At 39.9% G+C, this 21211-nt stretch overlaps 1 protein-coding gene across 1 annotated transcript; it reads left to right on the top strand.

The window, feature by feature from the left end:
- Positions 1 to 947: 947 nt before the first annotated feature.
- On the top strand, positions 948 to 21101 carry cdc37 (cell division cycle 37 homolog (S. cerevisiae)). The gene is made up of 8 exons (XM_034190145.1): positions 948 to 1275; positions 10535 to 10816; positions 17664 to 17769; positions 17859 to 17974; positions 18183 to 18305; positions 18395 to 18577; positions 18666 to 18737; positions 20360 to 21101. The coding sequence occupies exons 1-8, from the start codon at positions 1168 to 1170 to the stop codon at positions 20498 to 20500; spliced, it is 1131 nt and encodes a 376-aa protein (XP_034046036.1). The 5' UTR covers positions 948 to 1167; the 3' UTR covers positions 20501 to 21101.
- The last annotated feature ends 110 nt before the right edge of the window (positions 21102 to 21211 follow it).

Raw genomic sequence — 21211 nt, 5'->3', positions numbered from 1 at the left:
TTTTTAATGTTTGCAAATATTTCACAAAAATGTTTGTCCCACAAAAACTGTGGGACACACCTCTGTCCCACAGAACATGTGGGTGTGATCTCACAGCAAGGGATGGCAAAAGCTCCTTCCCAGTTAAAGCTGCGGGTACAGAAACGCGAAGTTTCAAGTGTTTTGGTGACAAAGTTCAACTTTTTTTTTTTTTTAATGGCACCCAGTAAACCACCGGTCAATCTTTGTCCCTGTACTCTCACCTATGGTCATGAGGGTTGGATCATGACAAAACAACTAGATCGTGGGTGCAAGCAGCCGAAATGGGTTTCCTCAGGAGGGTGGCTTGTGTCTCCCTTAGAAGTAAGGTGAGAAGCTCAGTCATTTGTGAGGAGCTTAGAGTGGAGCCACTACTCCTTCGTGTTGAAAGGAGCCAGATGAGGTGATTTGGTCAACTGGTAAGGATGCTCCCTGGGCACCTCCCTAGGGAGGTGTTCCAGACCCATCTGGGAGGAGACCCTGGGAAGATCCAGGACTAGGTGGAGAGATTATATCTCCACACTGGCCTGGGAACGCCTCCAGATACTCCAGTCAGAGGTGGTCAGTGTGGCCCGGGACAGGGAAGTTTTCTGCTAGGACTTGTGACCCGATCCCGAATAAGCGATTGAAGATGAGAGAGTTAGCAATGGGTTTTTCTTCAGTCACGTTTGTGGAGATGTCTAGTCCATAATTATCAAAATTAAAATAAAATATTAATAAAAATAAAATAAAAAATCTTGAAATATTTTCGCTTATATGTAATAAGTTTAGAATGTATAATAAAATCGTCACGTTCTGAAATAACTGACAAAAATACTTAACTGTTTCCACGATATTTAATTTATAAGATGCGCGCGCACGCTCGATGAATTATAGTTTTATTTGAAACTCTGGCACTACGTCTGCTGGCGTGATGACGTCGACGGAAATGTTTATTTTTTGAAGCAAATCTTTCTAGAATTCTGTAGCAGTCTGGTTAGCACTGCTTTCCTGTTTGTGTTTATTACATCAGAAACGTAGTTATTACATTGCAGTTGAGCTTTTTTTTTTTTTTTAAGTATATGCATTTTGGGTTGACTCCGTTTGTCCGAGTTAGCGGAGCTGAGCATCTTCCGAGCTAGCTAGCGTGCATTGGGTTCTTGTAGCATAATGTCGAAGATCGACTACAGCGTGTGGGACCACATTGAAGTGTCAGATGACGAAGATGACACTCATCCAAACATCGACACACCCAGCCTCTTCAGGTGGAGACATCAGGTACGTACGTGATCAGAGAACATGTATTTATACGTCTTTATATGTCCTCTAACCAGACAACCTAAGTGACGTCGTTAAATTATAGTCAGCTGCATAAGTACTTGGGCAGTGACGTAGTTTTCTGCACAGTTTAAGTGGTTAGTGCGAAACTTTCAAACCCCACCCTTGCCACATTTCTTCGTGTTATGTAATGTGTAGTTCCATCGGTAAGGACAAGTCAACACGCAGACCCATCTTGGGTCTGTAGTGGCGACCGTGAGTGAAAACAAGGGAGCAGCCAAAAGCATCAGATTGTGGAAGCTGAAGGAGTAAGACTTTTGTGTGAAATTCAGTGAGCAGGTGAGAGAGGCACTGGATGGAGGGGAAGCAGTTTTGGACAACTGGAAAAGTACAGCAGATGTGGTGAGGGAGACAGCTTGGAAGGACCTGGGTATGACATCTGGATTAGCGGAAGGAAGACAAAGAAGACTTGGTGGTGGAATGAAGATGTCCAGGAAAGCATGTACGGAGAAAGAGGTTGGAGAGACGAAAAAAGTAGACAGGAGTACAAGGAGATGCAGCATAAGGCGAAAAGAGAAGCTGCAAAAGCTAAGGAGAAGGCATATTGGGAGCTGTACAAGAAGTTGAATAGTAATGTAGGAGAAAAAGACTTGTGCCTATTGGCCAGACAAAGAGACAGACCTGGAATGGATGTGCAGCAGATAAGGGTGGTAAACGATGCAGATGGTAATGTGCTAACAAGCAGGGAGAGTATGTTGAGAAGGTGGAGGGAATATTTTGAGGAGCTGATGAATGAAGAAAATGAGAGAGAGAAAAGGCTGGAGAGAGTAAATCAGGAAGTGCCAGACATTAGTATGGATGAAGTGAGGACAGCTATGAAGAGGATGAAGAATGTCAAGGCAGTTGGTCCAGATGACATTCTAGTGGAGGCATGGAAATGTCTAAGAGAGGAAATAAGAGGATGCTTGAGGAGTGGAGACGAAGTGTGCTGGTTTCTTTTTTAAAGAACAAGGGTGAAATGCAGAGCTGAAGTAACTACAGAGACATAAAGTTAACCAGCCACAGCATGAGGTTATAGGAAAGAGCTAGAAAAAGAAGCTAGTCTTACGGTGAGTATGAGGAAGTCTAGTACAGCAGATAACTTTAAGAATCGTTCAAATCCGGTTACAAGCACCAAAATTTGACTGTGTATACCTTTTGGTACATTATTGTAGACAAATAACTAGCCATTTAAATTTTCAATAGGGGGCCAAGTAGGGGTCAGTTGAAGAATTGCACAAGGTCAAAATTTAAAAAATGTTCCAATCATATTTAAAGTGATACCACATTATGTATCTGATGAGAATGATTCCAAAAAGGTATAGTTTGGACTATCTATAACTGAATGTTCTGGAGTTATGAGGTAAAAACAGCAAGAATGGTGACAAAGGTCGGTTTCAGTTTGTATAGGGGTCAAAAGTTAAAGTTGCTCCAGTTTTAGTAAAACGTGGTGCAAATTATTGGTTGAACTAATAGGATAAACAAATGGAATAGTTCTGTGTTGAATGTTTGTTCTCCAAAGTAAAGGTCAAACAATGTTGACGTCCATTGGATTCTATGACATGTGACATATGTTACCCCGTAACATGATATCTAAGCTTGACACATGGTGCAAACTATTCCTTTTTAAAATCCTACTAACTCAACCAATAATTTGCATCATGTTTTACCATAATTGGAGCAACTTTAACTTTTGACCCCTGTACAAACTGAAAGTGACCTTTGTCGCCATGCTTGCTGTTTTTACCCCATAACTCCAGACCATTCAGTCACATATAGTCCAAACTATACCTTTTTGGAATCTTTGTGATCAGACACTTAATGTGGTATAAAAATGATTGGAACTTTTTTTACCCTTATGCTGGTCTTCATTTGCCCCCTATTGAAAATTCAAATGGCTAATGTTATTTTTCTAAAATATGTACCAAAAGATATACACAGTCAAACTTTGGTGCTTGTAACTGGATTTGAAGGATTCCTCTGCAAATATTCTGTTATCTGCTGCACTAGTCTGGAGTGACAGAGAAGTATGTGAAGGTAGTGCAAGACATGTTCAGCTTAGCGTGACAGTGGTGCGATGCGCAGTAGACATGACATTCATTCATGGTGAAGGTGGGATTACACCAAGGATCAGCTCTGAGTCCTTTCTTGTTTGCAGTGGTGATGGACAGGTTGACAGATGAGATCACACAGGAGTCCCCATGGACTATGATGTTTGCAGATGACATTGTGATCTGTAGTGAGAGTAGAGAGCAAGTTGAATCTAGCCTGGAGAGGTGGAGATATGCTCTGGAGAGAAGGGGAATGAAAGTCAGTAGGAGCAAGACTGAGTACATGTGTGTAAATGAGAGGGAGCCCAGTGGAATAGTGCAGTTACAAGGAGTAGAAGTGGTGAAAGTAGATGAGTTTAAATACTTGGGGTCATTTGTCCCCAGTAATGGAGAGTGAGGTAGAAAGGTGAAGAAGAGAGTGCAGACAGGGTGGAGTGGGTGGAGAAAGGTGGCAAGAGTGATTTGTGACCGAAGAATATCTGCAAGAGTGGCGGGGAAATTTTACAAGACAGTAGTGAGACCAGCTATGTTGTACAGCTTAGAGATGGTGGCACTAACAAAAAGAGAGGTGGCAGAGCTGAAGCTGTTGTGATTCTCTTTGTGAATGATGAGAATGGACAGGATTATGAATGAACGTATCAGAGGGACAGCTCAGGTGGGACAGTTTGGAGACAGTCAGAGAGAAGAGACTGAGATGGTTTGGACGTTTGCAGAGGAGGGACCCAGGGTATATTCGGAGAAGGATGCTGAGGATGGAGCCACCAGGCAGGAGGATAAGAGGGAGGACAAAGAGGAAGTTTATAGATGTGCTGAGGGAGGACATGCAGGTGGTTGGTGTGACAGAGGAAGACACAGAGGACAGGGTGAGATGGAAATGATTGATCTGCTGTGGAGACCCCTAACAGGAGCAGCCGAAAGAAAAAGAAGAGTTGTAGTGTAGACTTTCAGCTTCACTTAATTATTATTAATTATTAATTTATATAGCGCCATCTCACGACATAGTCGACCCAATGCGCTTCACATAACACACAATTTATAACAACACAAAGTAATTTAAAATCAAAAAGGCACAAAAAGGTAAAACACAGTAGAATAAAAAGAAATTACAAAGCAAAGATAAAAACAGAATAGATTAATGATAAGACAGTCTAAAAAAGTGGGTCTTCAGTCTTTATTTAAAAGTCTCCACCATGTCACTGGAGGTAGATTGTTCCAAAGAGTAGGGCCATGGTCGGAGAAGGCTCTATACTCTACAGACTTTTATTCACCCTTGGAACACACAAAAGCCCTGCGAACGCAAGGGCCACGCAGGTACGTAGGGCTTAACCAAGTCAGCCAGTTAGGAAGTAGCCAGTCCATGAACAATTTTATAGACCAGCAGCAGGACTTTAAAATCCGATCTGGCAGAAACCGGAAGCCAATGAAGGGACGCCAGAATGGGTGTAATGTGGTCAAACTTTCTACTTTGTGTCAAAAGTCTGGCGGCAGCATTCTGCACTAATTGTAGACCCTGAATGATGGACTGCGGCAGACCAGAAAATAAAGCATTACAGTAATTCATTCTGGAAGAAATAAATGCATGCATCAAAGTCTCAGCATCAGCAATAGACAGGATGGGACAAATCCTCGCTATGTTTCGCAGATGGAAGAAGGTAGTCCTCATAATATCTCTAATGTGGGGGCCAAAGGATAACGTAGGATCAAAAAGTACCCCAAGATTTCTCACTTTGTCCGTATGATGTATAACACATGAAACCAAATTAAGTGGCAACAGGTCAAATTGATGCCGATGTCTGGCTGGACCGAGACCCATCATTTCAGTCTTATCAGAATTTAAGAGTAGGAAGTTACTAGACAACCAACTTCTGACAGATACAAGGCAGTCTTCTAAGGATTTTATATGGGTAAGATTACTAGCAGTTATTGGCATGTACAATTGAGTATCATCAGCATAGCAATGACAGGCAATCCCGTAATATTGCAGAATATGCCCAAGGGCCGCTATATAAAGTGAGAAAAGCAAGGGGCCTAACACAGACCCCTGTGGAACCCCAAACTTCATTTCACCAAGGCCAGAGGTAATGTTATTATACACAACACAATGAGAATGACTGGACAAGTATGACGTTAACCAAGCAAGGACACTTCCAGTAATCCCAAAGTAATTTCCCAGCCTATCAAGTAAAACACGATGATCCACAGTATCAAACGCAGCACTAAGCTCTAAAAGCACTAAAACCATCATTGGTGTCCGAATCCATTGCATACAGAAAATCATTCACCAAGCAGTTCAAGGAGTTCAACAAAAGTGCTGCAGTGGTTTAAGAATTACAGTTGTGTGTACACATTCCCTCTCATTTTCAGACCCCACAAGGAATTGGACAAGTTGTAGGGTTATTGTTATTACAAATCATCACTTTTACAGCCAGGTGTCTTTATACAAATATTTCCAAGTCAGTATGTTTTGGACTTCATTTACATTGTTCATTAAGAAATTCAAACAATGTGGCACAGTAAATCTGGAGTAGTAGCTTTCAAGAACAAGACTGGTGAGGGAAGCCACCAAGACACTCATGCAACTCTGAAGGAACTGGAGCTCGACCTACCCCTCCGATGTTATGGATGGCCAGATAACTGTCCATCCATAACTGTTGTGTCCTAACTGTGGTTAGGACCCACCCTGCTTGCAGTGATGGCAAGTGTCTAATGCTAGTAACTGCTAGCAAAAAAAGTTTAACCTTAATGTTAGATGTGAGGAAACGTAAAAAGTTAAACAAAAGTTTGCTTGCTAGCTATCACTGTCATCCTAGTGAGAAGCCAAAAGCAGAAGTAATGTATGCTTTGTTTTTAATTTGACTTCCCATTCAGTTGCTATCATGGTGCAGTCAGGACTAAATTTCGGGCAATTTAATTTCTGTTAAAATTTAATTATAGTTTGCCAAGAAGCACACGGAAGCCTCGGGCCTAGATTGATCTGGTTTCTTGTATTAAAATCCTTCTGTATGCCACACACCATGAAGCTATGACTGTGTGCATCAGATAAAAGTTGCACTGTGCCCAGTTTCTCCTATCACAACCATAGACGCCTATAACTCCATCAGAGTTTTCATGGGTGTTGGTGACTTTGGTCTGTCCCTTAGTAAGCCGACTCAGACAGATTTACCAATGAGTACCATGCTGTTTGTATATCTTAATGTTTGATGCAAATAAAGTCCAAGACATTTCAACAACTTACAAAGTTCATGTATTCATCCCCTGACTTGTCAAAAGAAAACCTACTGTAAAAGTGATGTTTTGTTTTCACATTAACTATTATATTTAGTTTGTCCAGTTACTTATGGGTTCTGAAAATGGGGCAACTGTGTAAATAAATACACACCTGAATAGAAAGTAAATACAGACCTGAATAAACAATTAAGTATGATGCCAGTTGGTAATTTGACCAACAAAAATCATATCAAACATGGAAACAGATGATAAAATATATGACATAGACACCAACATTGATGAAAGTATATTTGACTTAAAAACAATTGGTTGTGAGTATTATATGGAAGAACAGTTAAACAGTGAAATAATTACAGAAGATACCCTGTCACTTATACATATAAACAGCCGAAGCGTTTATTGTAAAATGTCAAAAATAAAAGATTATTTAAATCAGTTTAAAAATAGATGCAGCATTATTGCAATCACAGAATCTTGGCTTAAAGATGACCTCATAGCTGATGTTCAAATGGAGGGATATGAGATGTATTTTGTGAACAGAAGAGATAAAAAAAGGCGGAGGTATTGCTTTGTACACAAAAACAGATCTGACATGTACAATTGTAGAAGAAATGACAATTATAGATGATGTCATAGAAATTGTAACAGTGGAAATTGTACATGAAACATCTAAAAATATTCTAATCGGTTGTGTATACAGAGCACCAGACTCTTGCGTTGTGAAATTTACAGATAAAATAATAGAATTATTCCATCTAATCAAAAACAAAACGTTTTTTATGTGTGGAGACTTTAACATTAATATAGAAAGCTCCAGTTGCCAAAGAACAAGTGGTTTTGTGAATTCAAGGTATAGTTTGGGTTTATTCCCCTTGATAACAAAACCAACCGGAATTACATCGCAAAGTGCATCTGTAATTGACAATATATTCACAAATAGAACAGATGAAATTATTACGAATGGGATCTTGATGACAGATCTTAGTGGTCATTTACCAGTTTTTTTCAATATTTAAATACAAAAATTGGTACAAGAAAAAAACTGTTGTAAATTTTAAAAGCGATAAGTCAGTAAAAGCCTTAGAGGCATTAAATTATGACCTTAAAAATCAAAATTGGGAAGAAGTTTATGTCGGCGACGTTAACGTAGCATATAATTCATTTATGAAAATACTGATGAAGTCATATAATAAAAACTGTAAATTAATAAAAATTAGTAAGAAAAGAGTAAATAAACCATGGCTGATTAAGGGAATAAAAAATGCTTGTGTAAAGAAAAACTATTTATATAGGTGCTTTTTAAAAATGCAAACAAAGGAAACAGAACACAGATACAAAAATATAAAAATAAACTATTGACAATAATTAGGAAACAAAAAAAGATTATTATAGTGAACAATTAAATAAAAGTAAAGATAATATAAAGGCAACATGGGGAATTATAAATAGTGTGATTAAAAGTGATGGAGTGAAATCAACTTTTCCAAATTACTTTGTCAAGGAAAATAAAGAGATATATGACATAAAAGAAGTTGCAAATGAGTTTAATGATTATTTTTCAAATGTGGGATCAAGTCTGGTGGGAAATAAACTAATAGTAGAAGATAAATTAAATACACTTGTAAATACGGTCAATAGTATTTTCCTTGACAGTGTGGGAAAAGATGAAATAAGAAATATTGTAAAAAAAAAAAACTGTGTAAGCAAAAGATCAACCGACTATGAAGATTTAGACATGATGACTGTAAAAAGTATAATAGAAACTGTTATTGAACCATTCACTTACATTTGTAATCTGTTTCTGTGAACAGGAATTTTCCCAGACGAAATGAAAATTGCCAAGGTAGTCCCATTATATAAAAATGGAGACAAACATAATTTTTCAAATTACAGGCCAATGTCATTGCTTCCACAGTTTTCTAAAATTATGGAAAAAGTTTTTGTGACAAGGTTGGACAAATTCATTGAGAAACATCATATTTTAAATAATGCTCAGTATGAATTCAGAACAAAACATTCGACAGCTATGGCAATTATGGAATTAACAGAGAAAATATCAACAACAATAGGTAATAAGGATTATTTTGTAAGTATTTGTATCGACCTGAAAAAAGCTTTTGATGTTATCGACCACTCAAGATTGCTTCACAAGTTACAACAATATGGAATTAGAGGTATTGCACATCAGTGGGTAAAAAGCTACTTAGAAAATAGAAAACAGTTTGTTCAGATAAATAATACTAAATCAGAATTGTGTAACATTATTTATGAGTACAACAAGGGTCGGTGCTTGGACCCAAACTGTTAATTTTGTATATCAATGACTTTGTGAATGTATCTAAAGTACTTGGCAGCATATTATTTGCTGATGATACAACATTATTTTACTGTGGATCAGATATACAGGAAGTAGTACAAGTGATAAATACAGAGTTGGAAAAAGTTAAACATTGGTTTGATATAAACAGATTGTCACTAAACCTTAATAAGACAAATTTCATATTGTTTAATGACAGAGTGGAAAAAAATGATGTCATTAAAAATAGATGGAATGGACATACAAAGGGTAAAAGAAACAAAATTTCTAGGAGTCATGGTTGATGAAAATCTTACATGGAAGTCATACATAAATTACACAAAAGGAAAAATAGCGAAAGCCATTGCTGTTTTGCATAAAGTAAAATTTTCGTTGAATAGTTATGGTTTATTAACATTGTACAGTTGTCCCATATTTAACTTATTGTGTAGAAATCTGGGGATCAACATGTAAAACTTATACACAACCATTATTTATTCTGCAGAAAAGAGCTTTAAAAATGATTAGCAATAGTCGTTTTAGAGATCCATCTAATCCATTATTCATTAAGTATAAGGTACTTAAATTTCATGATTTAGTTGATTTGAAAATATTACAAACAATGCACCAAGCTAATAAAAATACCTTACCAATAAACATTCAAAATATGTTTGAAAAAAGAGTAAGTAGTTATAATTTGAAAGGAATAGAAGTCTTTAAAAACCAAGATTCAGAACCAAAGTAAAGGAACGGAGTATTGCAGTGAATGGTGTAAAGTTATGGAACAACCTCAACAAAAAAAACAAAGAATCAAGGTCGCTTAAATTATTTTAAAAAATGTATTAAACTAGATGTATTAAGTAAGTATGAAACTATGAAATAAGTCAGTGGGTTGTGACAAAGTCTACAATGTAATCTGTTAATAATGTCTAAAATGTTTTAAGTCTAAAATGTAACCTGTTAAAAATGTAATCTTTTAAATAATGGCTAAAGTTATGAAATAAGTCAGTGGTATATGACAAAGTCAAAAAATGTAATCTGTTAAATAATGTGGAATAATGATGCTTAAAAGTGAAAGATTGTATTGTAAAAAGGGGCAGAAAAATAAGACTTGTTCTTCTCTCTGCTCGTTTTTTTATTGAGGATTTATTTCATTCATTTAAAAGAAAAACAAAAGCAAAATTAACAAAACATTACAAACCATTGAATGAAAAAGAGCAGTTTGGAAGAACAAGTCTTATATATCTTAAGTATCTTATATATCTTATATATATAAGTCATATATTTTCATTCAGTGTCTTGTAATGTACTCATTTCTGCTTTTCTGCTTTTCTTTTAAATTAATGAAATAAATATTGAAAAAAAATGGCTTGTAATTCTTAAATGTTTAATGCAAGATTGTTGTTCACGCTCTTGAACTAAAGCTGAAAGTCTACACTACTGAAGGGCAACACTACAAGCACATCTTGATTGTTTCTTTTTCAACTCCATTGTGGTGGTGTACAGAGATAAAGCCCCCCCCCCCCCCCCCCCCCCCCCCCAAAAAAAAAGCCATCTGTGCAAATACTTATGGACCTGACTGTAAAAGTTGAGGACTGGCATTGTGATTAAGCTTCCTTCAGATCTTGTGATGTTTTCACTCCAGGCACGTGTTGAGCGAATGGAGCAATTTAAGAAAAAGGGTGATGAAATAGAAAAGGTACTGGGTGAATGTCGGCGGAAGCTCTCAGAAGCACGTAAGAAAGTACAAGAGATGACCATTACGACGACGGATGATGCCAAAGCAGAGCTAAGCAAAGCCCAAGCTGAGGAGAAGAAACTGAAGAAAGAGGAGAGGGAGTGGGAGAAGAAGCTGGAAGAACACCAGCATGATGAGAAGAGGCAGGCGTGGAACGTGGACACACTGAGCCACGATGGCTTCAGCAAGGTGAGAGAGGACTAAGAGGATCTGGATTGTTAGAACGTTATAGTGTGCCATTCTTTTTGCATTGTTTTCGATACTGGCATTCTGATGTTGCTTTTATGGAAATACAAAGGAAAGTGAATCATTATGGCTTCAGCTATACTATGTAGATACAATATTATGTGTGCTCAACCTTGACAAGAAAGGATTCTTATTGTCAGTAGTCTCATAATACTTGTTCCTTTCCTTTTGCATTGTGTAATTAATAATAATGAAGCTATATGTGATTGATTTGCTGAGGCAGGAAAATTCTCATGTTTTCAGTTGTTTTGGAACCTGGCTGTGTGTTGTGTAGTACAAGTCTTTAAGAGCCCAAAGTTTGGACCAAATTAAACACCTACACAAACCCAGACAAGCACCCTGACATGACCTACCTACCACATGATGATTCAGTAGAATTTCAAGAAGAAAGGTTACATTTGCATAACATCAAACCAGGACAAGACTCCAAATTTATATTCTGTGGAGATTTTAATTTGTTTTTTGATTGAGTCAACATGCTACTTTACTACAGGTGATGTTTAAGTTGAGGAAATTCTCACCTTAAAGCTGTACAGTCTTTGGATTTTTTTTTAAGATTTAAGTCATAAAAAGAATTTTCTTTGGCACCACTATAATTTTATTCCTTAGTTAAATAAGGGATTCATAATATTATATTGCCAATATGATCAAAATTTGCACTGTGTGGAAACAGTTTAGATTTTCAACCCCTGATCTGTAAAATTCAAGCGATCAGATGCCATAAATCACGTGGGGGACTTCGAAATGTGCAAGGATGCTGGAAAGGACATAGCAACTGCCAATCAAAATAAAGAAAGGCAGCGTGATGTCAGCTGGCTGCTCGCTTGAACAAAAACCAATATGGGGTGGGGGGCGCTAAGAAAATGGTTTACTTCTATATAAATCAATATGTTTCTTGTATATTTTGTACAAGTTAGCAAAAAACACACTTGCTGAAATCTAAAAACGCTCTTTTGAAACAAAATACCAGCTCTGAAGTGATTTACAAGACATCGTATGGATGTTGGCTTTAGGGCTGCAGGCCATCGATTATTTTAGTAATTGAGCTATTCATATCGATTATTCTGGCAATTAATCGAGTTAATCGGAACTAAATAGGACCTTCTTGTTGTTTTTAAACAACATCAATCAGTCCAGGGACTCTGCTCTGAGCAATGGCACATTGTCACTGCTCCAAAGGTTGCATTTTGCTGAAATGGCGGATGGGATGTGGCTTTCTGTTTTGTTTTCTCCAACTTGTAAAATTTATCCATTTTTAAGGTTTTTTTTTTTAATTTTTTATAAAGGTTGATGGACTGGGTCCCTGCGTGATTTTGTTTATCCCTTCTCTGCATTTCGCAGTCACTTTTTTTAAAATTATTATTTTATTTAAGTTACCGTGTTTGTGAAGTGTTGTGTGTTGCCCAAAAAGCAAAAAGTCAAACACTCATTGTGACTCTGAGGGGAAATGAAGAAGAAAGAGTGGACTTCTGCTGTTTATCAATGTAGCTGGGGACAGAGCTGTGAATCGCCCGGTCTGAGAGCCCCTCACATCCGGGTAGAGAGAGACAGCAGCCAGCCACTGGGTCGTTTAGTCCCTCCCCACGTAGAGCAGACCATGTGTTTTTTTAAAAATAGACAAAACACACTGCTTTCGCTTTAATGCACAGGAACTCTATTTCAGGATGATCAGCGTGGAACCATCTTTCTCTTTAAAAGGCTTTATTTTACTCTGTGTGTCACATTGGAAAGCGGTAGCTATCGTTGCTAATTTCATTAGCTGTTATGCTCCAGACTTCTTCTGTTTTTTGTTTTTTCTGCGGACGTTGCAGCGCCACACACAGGCCTGGCATATGTATTGCAACATTAAACGAAGCTTCGAGGCACAGAATTTGCCTCGAACATTTTTCGTAATCGAATTATTCGAGTTACTCGACTAATCGTTTCAGCTCTAGTTGGCTTGCATGTCCTAGAAACGTGCATCAAGCAAGTGGGTCAGGTCACTGGTAATCTCAAAACCTCACATATGTGCACAGGGGGTTAGAAGGAAAAGTATAGTGGAACCTCGAGATACGAGTTTAATTCATTCCGTGACCAACCTCATAAGCCAATCTGCTCGTATTTCAAATGAATTTTCCCCATTGAAAATAATTAAAATAATTTAAATCCGTCTCCCCCTCTAGCAGCCATCTTATCGTGGTGGGGGAGTTTGTGTACCCGGATGCTCCTAGGAGCTATGTTGTCGGGGGCTTTGTGCCCCTTGTAGGGTCTCCCAAGGCAAACAGGTCCTAGTTGACGGGTCAGACTAAGGGCAGTTCAGAAGCTCCCATGACCAGTAAAAAATCAAGGACCGAGACCCGACCTTCTTGGAGTCCCTGGGAAGGGTACTAGATAGCGTTCCGACTGGGGACTCCATTGTTCTCCTGGGGGATTTCAATGCCCACGTGGGCGGCGACAGTGAGACCTAGAGGGGGGTGATCGGGAAGCACGGCCTCCCCGATCTGAACCCGAGTGGTGTTCAGTTGTTGGACTTCTGCGCTAGTCACAGTTTGTCCATCACGAACACCATGTTCGAGCACAAGGGTGTCCATAAGTGCACGTGGCACCAGGACACCCTGAGCCGGAGGTCGATGATCGACTTTGTAGTTGTATCATCTGATCTTCGGCCACGTGTCTCGGACACTCGAGTGAAGAGAGGGGCTGACCTGTCGACCGATCACCATCTGGTGGTGAGTTGGATCTGCTTGGTGGGGAGGAAGCCGGTCAGACCTGGCAGTCCCAAACGGGAGTTGTTGACCCTGACTGGGGATGTTGTCGGGCGGTGGAAGGAATACTTTGAGGATCTCCTCAATCCCATCGTCACATCTTCTGAAGAGGAAGCAGAGACTGGGGACTCAGAGGCAGACTCAGCCATTACCCAGGCCAAAGTCACCGAGGTGGTTAGAAGCTCCTCGGTGGCAAGGCTCCTGGGGTGGATGAAGTCCGTCCTGAGTACCTTAAGTCTCTGGATGTTGTGGGACTGTCTTGGCTGACACGCCTCTGCAACATCGCGTGGCGGTCGGGGACAGTGCATCTGGATTGGCAGACCGAGGTGGTGGTCCCTCTGTTTAAGAAGGGGGACTGGAGGGTGTGCTAAAACTACAGGGGGATCACACTCCTCAGCCTCCCCGGTAAGGTCTATTCCAGAGTACTGGAGAGGAGAATTCGACCAATAGTCGAACCTTGGATTTGGGAGGAGCAGTGTGGTTTTCGTCCTGGTCGCGGCACACTGGACCAGCTCTACACGCTCCATTGGGTGCCCGAGGGTTCATGGGAGTTCGCCCAACCAGTCCACATGTGCTTTGTGGATCTGGAGAAGGCATTTGACCGTGTCCCTCGGGGCACCCTGTGGGGGGTGCTCCTGGAGTACGGGGTCCGGGGTCCTTTGCTAAGGGTTATCCAGTCCCTGTACGGCCACAGCAGGAGCTTGGTTCGCATTGCCGGTAGTAAGTCAAAGCTGTTTCCAGTGCACGTTGGCCTCTGCCAGGGCTGCCCTTTGACACCGGTTCTGTTCATTACCTTTATGAACAGAATTTCTAGGCGCAGCCAGGGTGTAGAGGGGGTCTGGTTTGGGAACCACAGAATCTTGTCTCTGCTGTTTGCGGACGATGTGGTTCTGTTGGCTTCGTCAAATCAGGACCTTCAGCATGCACTGGGGCAGTTTGCAGCCGAGTGTGAAGCGTCTGGAATGAAAATCGGCACCTCCAAATCCAAGGCCATGGTTCTCAACCGGAAAAAGGTGCTTTGCCCTCTTCAGGTCGTTGGAGTGTCCTTGCCTCAACTGGAGGAGTTTAAGTATCTTGGGGTCTTGTTCACGAGTGAGGGACGGATGGAGCGTGAGATCGATAGACAGATCGGTGCAGCATGGAGGCAAAGCTCTCGATTTACCGATCAATCTACGTTCCGATCCTCACCTATGGTCATGAGATTTGGCTCATGACTGAAAGAACGAGATCGCGAGTACAGGCGGCCCGAGATGAGTTTCCTCTGCAGGGTTGGCTGGGCGCTCCCTTAGAAATAGGGTGAGGAGCTCGGTCACTCGGGAGGAGCTCGGAGTCGAGCCGCTGCTCCTCCCGTCGAAAGGAGCCAGTTTAGGTGGCTCGGGCATCTTTTCCGGACGCCCCCTGGACGCCTCGCTGGAGAGGTGTTCCAGACACGTCCCATCGGGAAGAGGCCTCGGCTGGCTTGGGAACGCCTTGGGGTTCCACCAGAGGAGCTGGGCGAGATGTGTGTGGATCGGGAGGTCTGGGCAGCTTTGCTTGTGCTGCTGCCCCTGCGACCCGACTCCGGATAAAATGGAAGAAAATGGATGGATGGATGGATGAATCCGTTCCAGCCTTATAAAACATCCCAAATTATGAAAAAATACATTTTATTATTAACAAATAGACATGTATACTTTACCTGTACATAATAAAATAAAAGAAAAATGCGGTTAACGGATATGGAGAAGGGAGGGAGGGAGGGGGGAAGGTTTGCTCACACTGTAAACACAAACTTAAACTGTAGATCTTTAAAAAGATCATACAGATGTAACTTTAATTGTAAACTTGCAGGTCTTTTGGATAAAAACCTATCCAAGGAGGTTTGCTTCTGCCTGCCTTTCAAAATGTTGTGGAAATGTGACGGACAAGTGTCATTAAAAAGTGCTGAAGCACGACCAGTGGACACTTTTTCTAGGTGTTTTTTCGTGTTTTTCTTCTCCTCTGCTATTATATACATCCTCTGTGGCATGTTTTTTCCAGAATAATCCAGTTTCCTCACAGTTAAACACTTTTTGCGGCACATAGCCTTCCTTCACAACAAGTGCAGCAAAAATGTGTTGCGTATTCTTCCGCTGCCTTAACGTCTGCACTTGAAGCTCGTCCTCCTTCTTCTCTCCACCTTCCTTTTTGCTCCGGTGGTGTCCTGAAGTGTGACTCGTAGCTCAGATTTCCGCTCATATTCCAAACAACAATATGGACCGAGTGACAGCTCGTATTTCAAACAACTCGTATGTCGAGGGTCCACTGTATTAGCCATGGAATTCCCCCCAGATAAATATTTTCTCTTCATTAAAATGAGCTGCAATTTTGCAACATGTTACAAAAATAGATTAGATTAGCTAGAACTTTATTAATCCCTTGTGAAGACTTCCTCAGGGAAATTGAGGTTCCAGCAGCATTGTATAGCAGCACACAGGATAAGAAGCACACAGAGTATCAAAAGTGAAAGTAAAAAAAAATTTATATAAACTACTATACTAAATACTATACTACGAATATATTAAAGTACTATATAAATAAACTACGTTATAAATCTTGGATTTTGGTGAAACTCAATTTTGTCAGTTTTGTGAAATTTGAAAGGCCGTACAGCTTTAGAGGAAATGTCATACAGGAAATACACATATGATAGGTATGGTCAAATGCCAGGCTTTGGATGTCAAAAGGTAAGTTATTGTATTTTCAATTTGTATTTGACCAGAACAGACGTAGGATGAGAGAGAACACACTGGCAGCAGCATCATTAGGTAATAACAATTAGGCAATAACCCAATGATATAATGTTATACTTAATATGGTACATTACTTTACAGCCATACAAACCTCATCATCCATTAGATTCACCTGTTAATTGTCAGTGAGGGGAAAACAGCTCTTTTATCTAATCATGAGTTAAGATCACACACCGTAGTAGAGAAGTTTGAATCTTCGACTGGACTGGGTTGCTTGACGCGAGGACGTTTCGCTTCAAATCGCAGAAGCTTCCTCAGCTAAAATTCTTGCTCTGGTGGTCTGACTTCTGTCTTGACTCTTGTAGAGAAGAATTAATTGTAAACTAGACAGAAGTCAGACCACTAGAGCAAGAATTTTAGCTGAGGAAGCTTCTGCAATTTGAAGCGAAACGTCCTCGCGTCAAGCAACCCAGTCCAGTCGAAGATTCAAGCTTCTCTACTATGGAAAACACCTGGACAACTGAGAGCCTACACAAACATCACACACCTTGTCTTCCTCATTCCGCTGTGTTCACAGGCACATACCGTATGTATCTAAGCTTATTGCCATAGATGAGGATAGGAGCATAAATCAAGAGCCTTACCTTCTGGCTCAGTTATCTCTTGTTCTTTGTTCTCTTACAGCATTTGTGCTAGGACTTCAGATACAGCACTCACCCTCTATTACACACTTTATCTTACCCTCACTTGTGAACAAGAACCTGATATTTGAACTCGTCCCCTTGGGGCAGTAACTTTCCCCTGATTCAGATGGGAAAATCTCCCTCTTCAGACAGAGGACCATGGCCTCAGATTTGACAGTGCAGATCGTCATCCTACTCTCTTAGCACTCTGCTTCAAGCCTGCCCAGTGCCAGAGGTGAAAAACCCTGCCTTCAGTGAGTAAAAGTCCTACCATATGTTTCTTCCATCCACCCGCTAAACCAGCTGATAATAATTTGTTCAGACCAAACTGGACACCCTCCAGTCCCTGACTGTTCATGAATATCACGAAGAGGATTGGTGATGAGCGACAGCACTGGTGGAGTCCAGCACCCACCAAAAGCAGGTCTGATGAAATACAGAGAATGCAGACACAGCTCCTACTTTGATCATATAGAGGCCGTAGTGCGCGTTGCAGCAGATCTGGTACCTCACACTCGATGGACAATGGACAGGGTCATGAGTTCATACAGACTGACACTGTTATGTACTATATGACATTCAGTTTGAATATATTGGAGCCATGCGTCCTGATTTTTTTGTTTGTTTGTTTGTTTTCTTCCCTATTGTGCAGAGCATTGTTAACATCAAACATGAATCCCACGAAGTGACGGAAGAAGAGAAGGAGCAAAAGCATAAAACTTTTGTGGAGAAATATGAGAAGCAAATGAAGCATTTTGGTAAGTGTCAGCTCCCGTTGTTGAGCGCATAATTTACAATGATCCTGTAGAAGAATGATGGTGGCCCTTCATTTCTGTCGTTGCTGTAGGCATGCTGCGACGTTGGGATGACAGCCAGAAGTATCTTTCTGACCACTCTCACCTTGTTTGTGAAGAGACGGCCAATTACCTCGTTATCATGTGCATTGACCTGGAAGTTGAGGAGGTAAACTTGAACATTTGTCCAGATGCTCTCCTACAGACACACAAGATAAACATAGGTCCAAATGCGCTGTCCCATTATTTCTTCACATTGATTAATTAAATTAATGTACTCATGATTTAAGATTTAGATGCATTAACTCAAATATTTCAAGCATCAACAGTGTTGGATAAAGATTAAAAAAAAAAAAAAAAACTCCTTTCTTTCATAGAAACATGCTCTCATGCAGCAAGTGGCTCATCAGACCATTGTCATGCAGTTCATTCTGGAATTGGCCAAAAGCCTCAAAGTCGATCCCCGAGGTTGCTTTCGTCAGTTCTTTGCCAAGATTAAGGTGAATCAGTGCATTTGCATGCTTTGATTACAAATAAATGAATGCATTACTGAAGTATGAATAACACACTGGCATTATATTCCCTGCAGACGGCAGACCAGCAGTACCAGGATGCTTTCAATGATGAGCTGGAGTCTTTTAAGGAAAGGGTTCGAGGCAGGGCAAAGATCCGCATAGAAAAAGCCATGAAAGAGTATGAGGAAGAAGAAAGACAAAAGCGACTGGGACCTGGAGGGCTTGACCCGGTTGATGTGTACGAGTCCTTGCCGGCTGTAAGTCCAGTCTTTTTTGTAATGATCACAGCTTTTGCCTCTTTGTATTACGATAAAAATGCCTCGTTAAGAATGTTGTCAATTGCAGGAGATGCAGAAGTGCTTTGATGAGAAGGACATCCAAATGTTGCAAGATGTTATCAGCAAGATGGATCCAACGGTAGGTTACTTTTTACAACCTTATTCATATTACTGCATTGTTAGTAATCAAGCCTTTAAGTGTTCTACGCACCTTTGACAATTTTGTCCTTTGAGTGATAACCCTTTTTGCTTAAAAAAATATGAGTGTCACTGGCGTGCCTGACAAACGCAAACCATGATGTTCTGAACCTTAAAATCATCAGCCTTGGTACCACTTATTCACATGCTTTTCATCCTGTTTTGGTTCTATGGGTTTAGTATGATCTTGCGTGTGTGCAAAAACTTGCAACCAAGAAGGATACCAGCAGTTGAAAAACACTTTAGAAGCTCTATAAGAAAGTGGAAAAGTTGAAGGTCAGTGTTCAGAAAGGAAGAAAAAAAAAAGGCATTTGATACCAAGAAGGATAAAATTAGAGTAGCACGTGGAGGGGAGTAGGACCTTTGGTGCTCACTGTAGGCTGAATTATTATTATTGTTATTATTATGATTGTTCTTTTTCTTCTTTTAAGATTTCACGGCAGCCTAATGGAAGCATTAATGTACAATCGAGTTTGGACATTTGTTTGATTTATTCATTAGTTCTGGTGTTCAACAGGTTAATGGCTGAAGTAAAGCTGCACTCTTACTATTTATATCATTTTAAAGGTTTAGCTAAGCCAGCTACAGGTGCAATGGCACTGTCTGAAAGGTCATGCTAAGGAACAACATAAAATGAAATGAAAACAGCTGCTCCAAGATCATAAATTTATTCTAATAAAATTATAAACTACACGATTTCAAAATAGACATTTGACATGTTGAATTATTTTATTTTACGTATTGACATGAAATCTAACACATCTTCATGATTACTACATTTTAATTGCTTATCAAACAGCATGGGTTGACTCACAAATGTTTAAAAAGTAAGTCCTGTTCGACAACAGATCTGAGATGGACCTGCATGTTGATTTGGCACAAGCTTTATACCTGATTTCCTTTCTGTCACAAATCCACATCATGTGGACAATGGGCAGTGCTGGTCTTGAACCCTAAACCTTCTGCTCTGGAAATGAGTATACTAACTTCTTGCCCGCTATGCTGCCGCATATGTTTTTAAATTCAAAAAGAAAAAAGAGAGAGAGATTCCTCACTGTTCCTCGCATATGTATGACTGCAGTACTGCTGCCACCAGATGGTGTGTACATTGTGTTAAAGTTCTTGATGATCAGTACATTGGAAGTTTTTGTAGACTGCTCGACAGGACTAAGAAACCATTTCAGAATGAAATCTTGGCAGACATATTTTCAAGACAAAACACTGTATTTCATGTGTAATTTATTATTATTATTGTGGTGGAATCAGTATACATAGAAACCCATTGGGCACCTGTAATATGGCAGAGGGTTTATTAAACAAAACATTCAGGGCAAAATGCCGTCTGTAGTCTTCCAGCAGGAGGCAGCAGGACTACAAAAAAAAAAAAAAACAGGTTCAAGGAAAACATCAAAGCAAGTAATTGCATGTAGCTGATAATAAATTCAATCAAATTTCGATCTGTGAGGACTGGCAAAGACACCTCCCTTAATCATAAATGTAGAATGTTCTGCTGCATATTTATTGTTGTGTGGCTACATTAACACAAGATTTTACAATATTTAGGAGGCAAAGGCTCACATGAAGCGATGCATAGACTCAGGGCTCTGGGTGCCCAACTCCAAGACAGACGATGGGGAGGACAAAGAGGAGGAAGCAGCCTATGAGGAGGTGAAAGTGGAGCAGGAGGAAACGAAAACAGAATGAAAGCGTAATTTTTCTGTGCAAATTCAGCTAATCAACTTGCCCACTGTTTTCTCCAGTTTGTGTATGACTAGCTTGACAGTCAAGGAATAATGAAATAACTTGTCACATAGATTTAATTTGGCTTGCAGGGATGTGTTGTAGTGTTCACCTAACTGCATGACGTGTTTTTTTTTTTTTTTTCCTGGGGGGGGCTTCTTTGTGTTATGCTTACACATCTGTCTCGCTTGATGTATTGGAATGTCAACCCATTTGATTTATCTTATTAGAAAGTTTGGAAAACTGTCTAATTTAGGTTATGTTCAGAATTTTTAATGTTTAAGTCAACCCCGTAAAGACTTTTGGTCTAGGTTTAGGGCTTGAGCAAATAATGTAGGCAATTAATTTCAAAAAGTGGGCTAGGCCTTTCTGACAAAATTAAAGTTTTAGTTGTATCCAGCTACAACGAAACCAGTATATCCTCATCTGACAACCTGAGGCTTCAAGCAAAAGTTTGCTGCTTTCTCTTCTTCTCTTTTTGGTGGGGGGTGAATTATTTTGTATTTACAAATGGCTTTTGATCTCTGTAGTGATTCACTGTTAAATAAATGGCTTTGTAAAATCCGTTTGCTGTAAGGACAGTATTGTTGCAGGTTTGAGCATGGACTCCATGTACAATTCCAAATCAGAAAAAGTTGGAATGATATGGAAAATGCAGTTTAAAAACAAACAAAC

This window comes from Thalassophryne amazonica, chromosome 16 (assembly GCF_902500255.1).
Source record: "Thalassophryne amazonica chromosome 16, fThaAma1.1, whole genome shotgun sequence".
NCBI lineage: Eukaryota > Metazoa > Chordata > Actinopteri > Batrachoidiformes > Batrachoididae > Thalassophryne > Thalassophryne amazonica.
The sequence above is the reverse complement of the archived record's forward strand: the minus strand, read 5'-3'. Positions and strand labels throughout refer to the sequence as shown.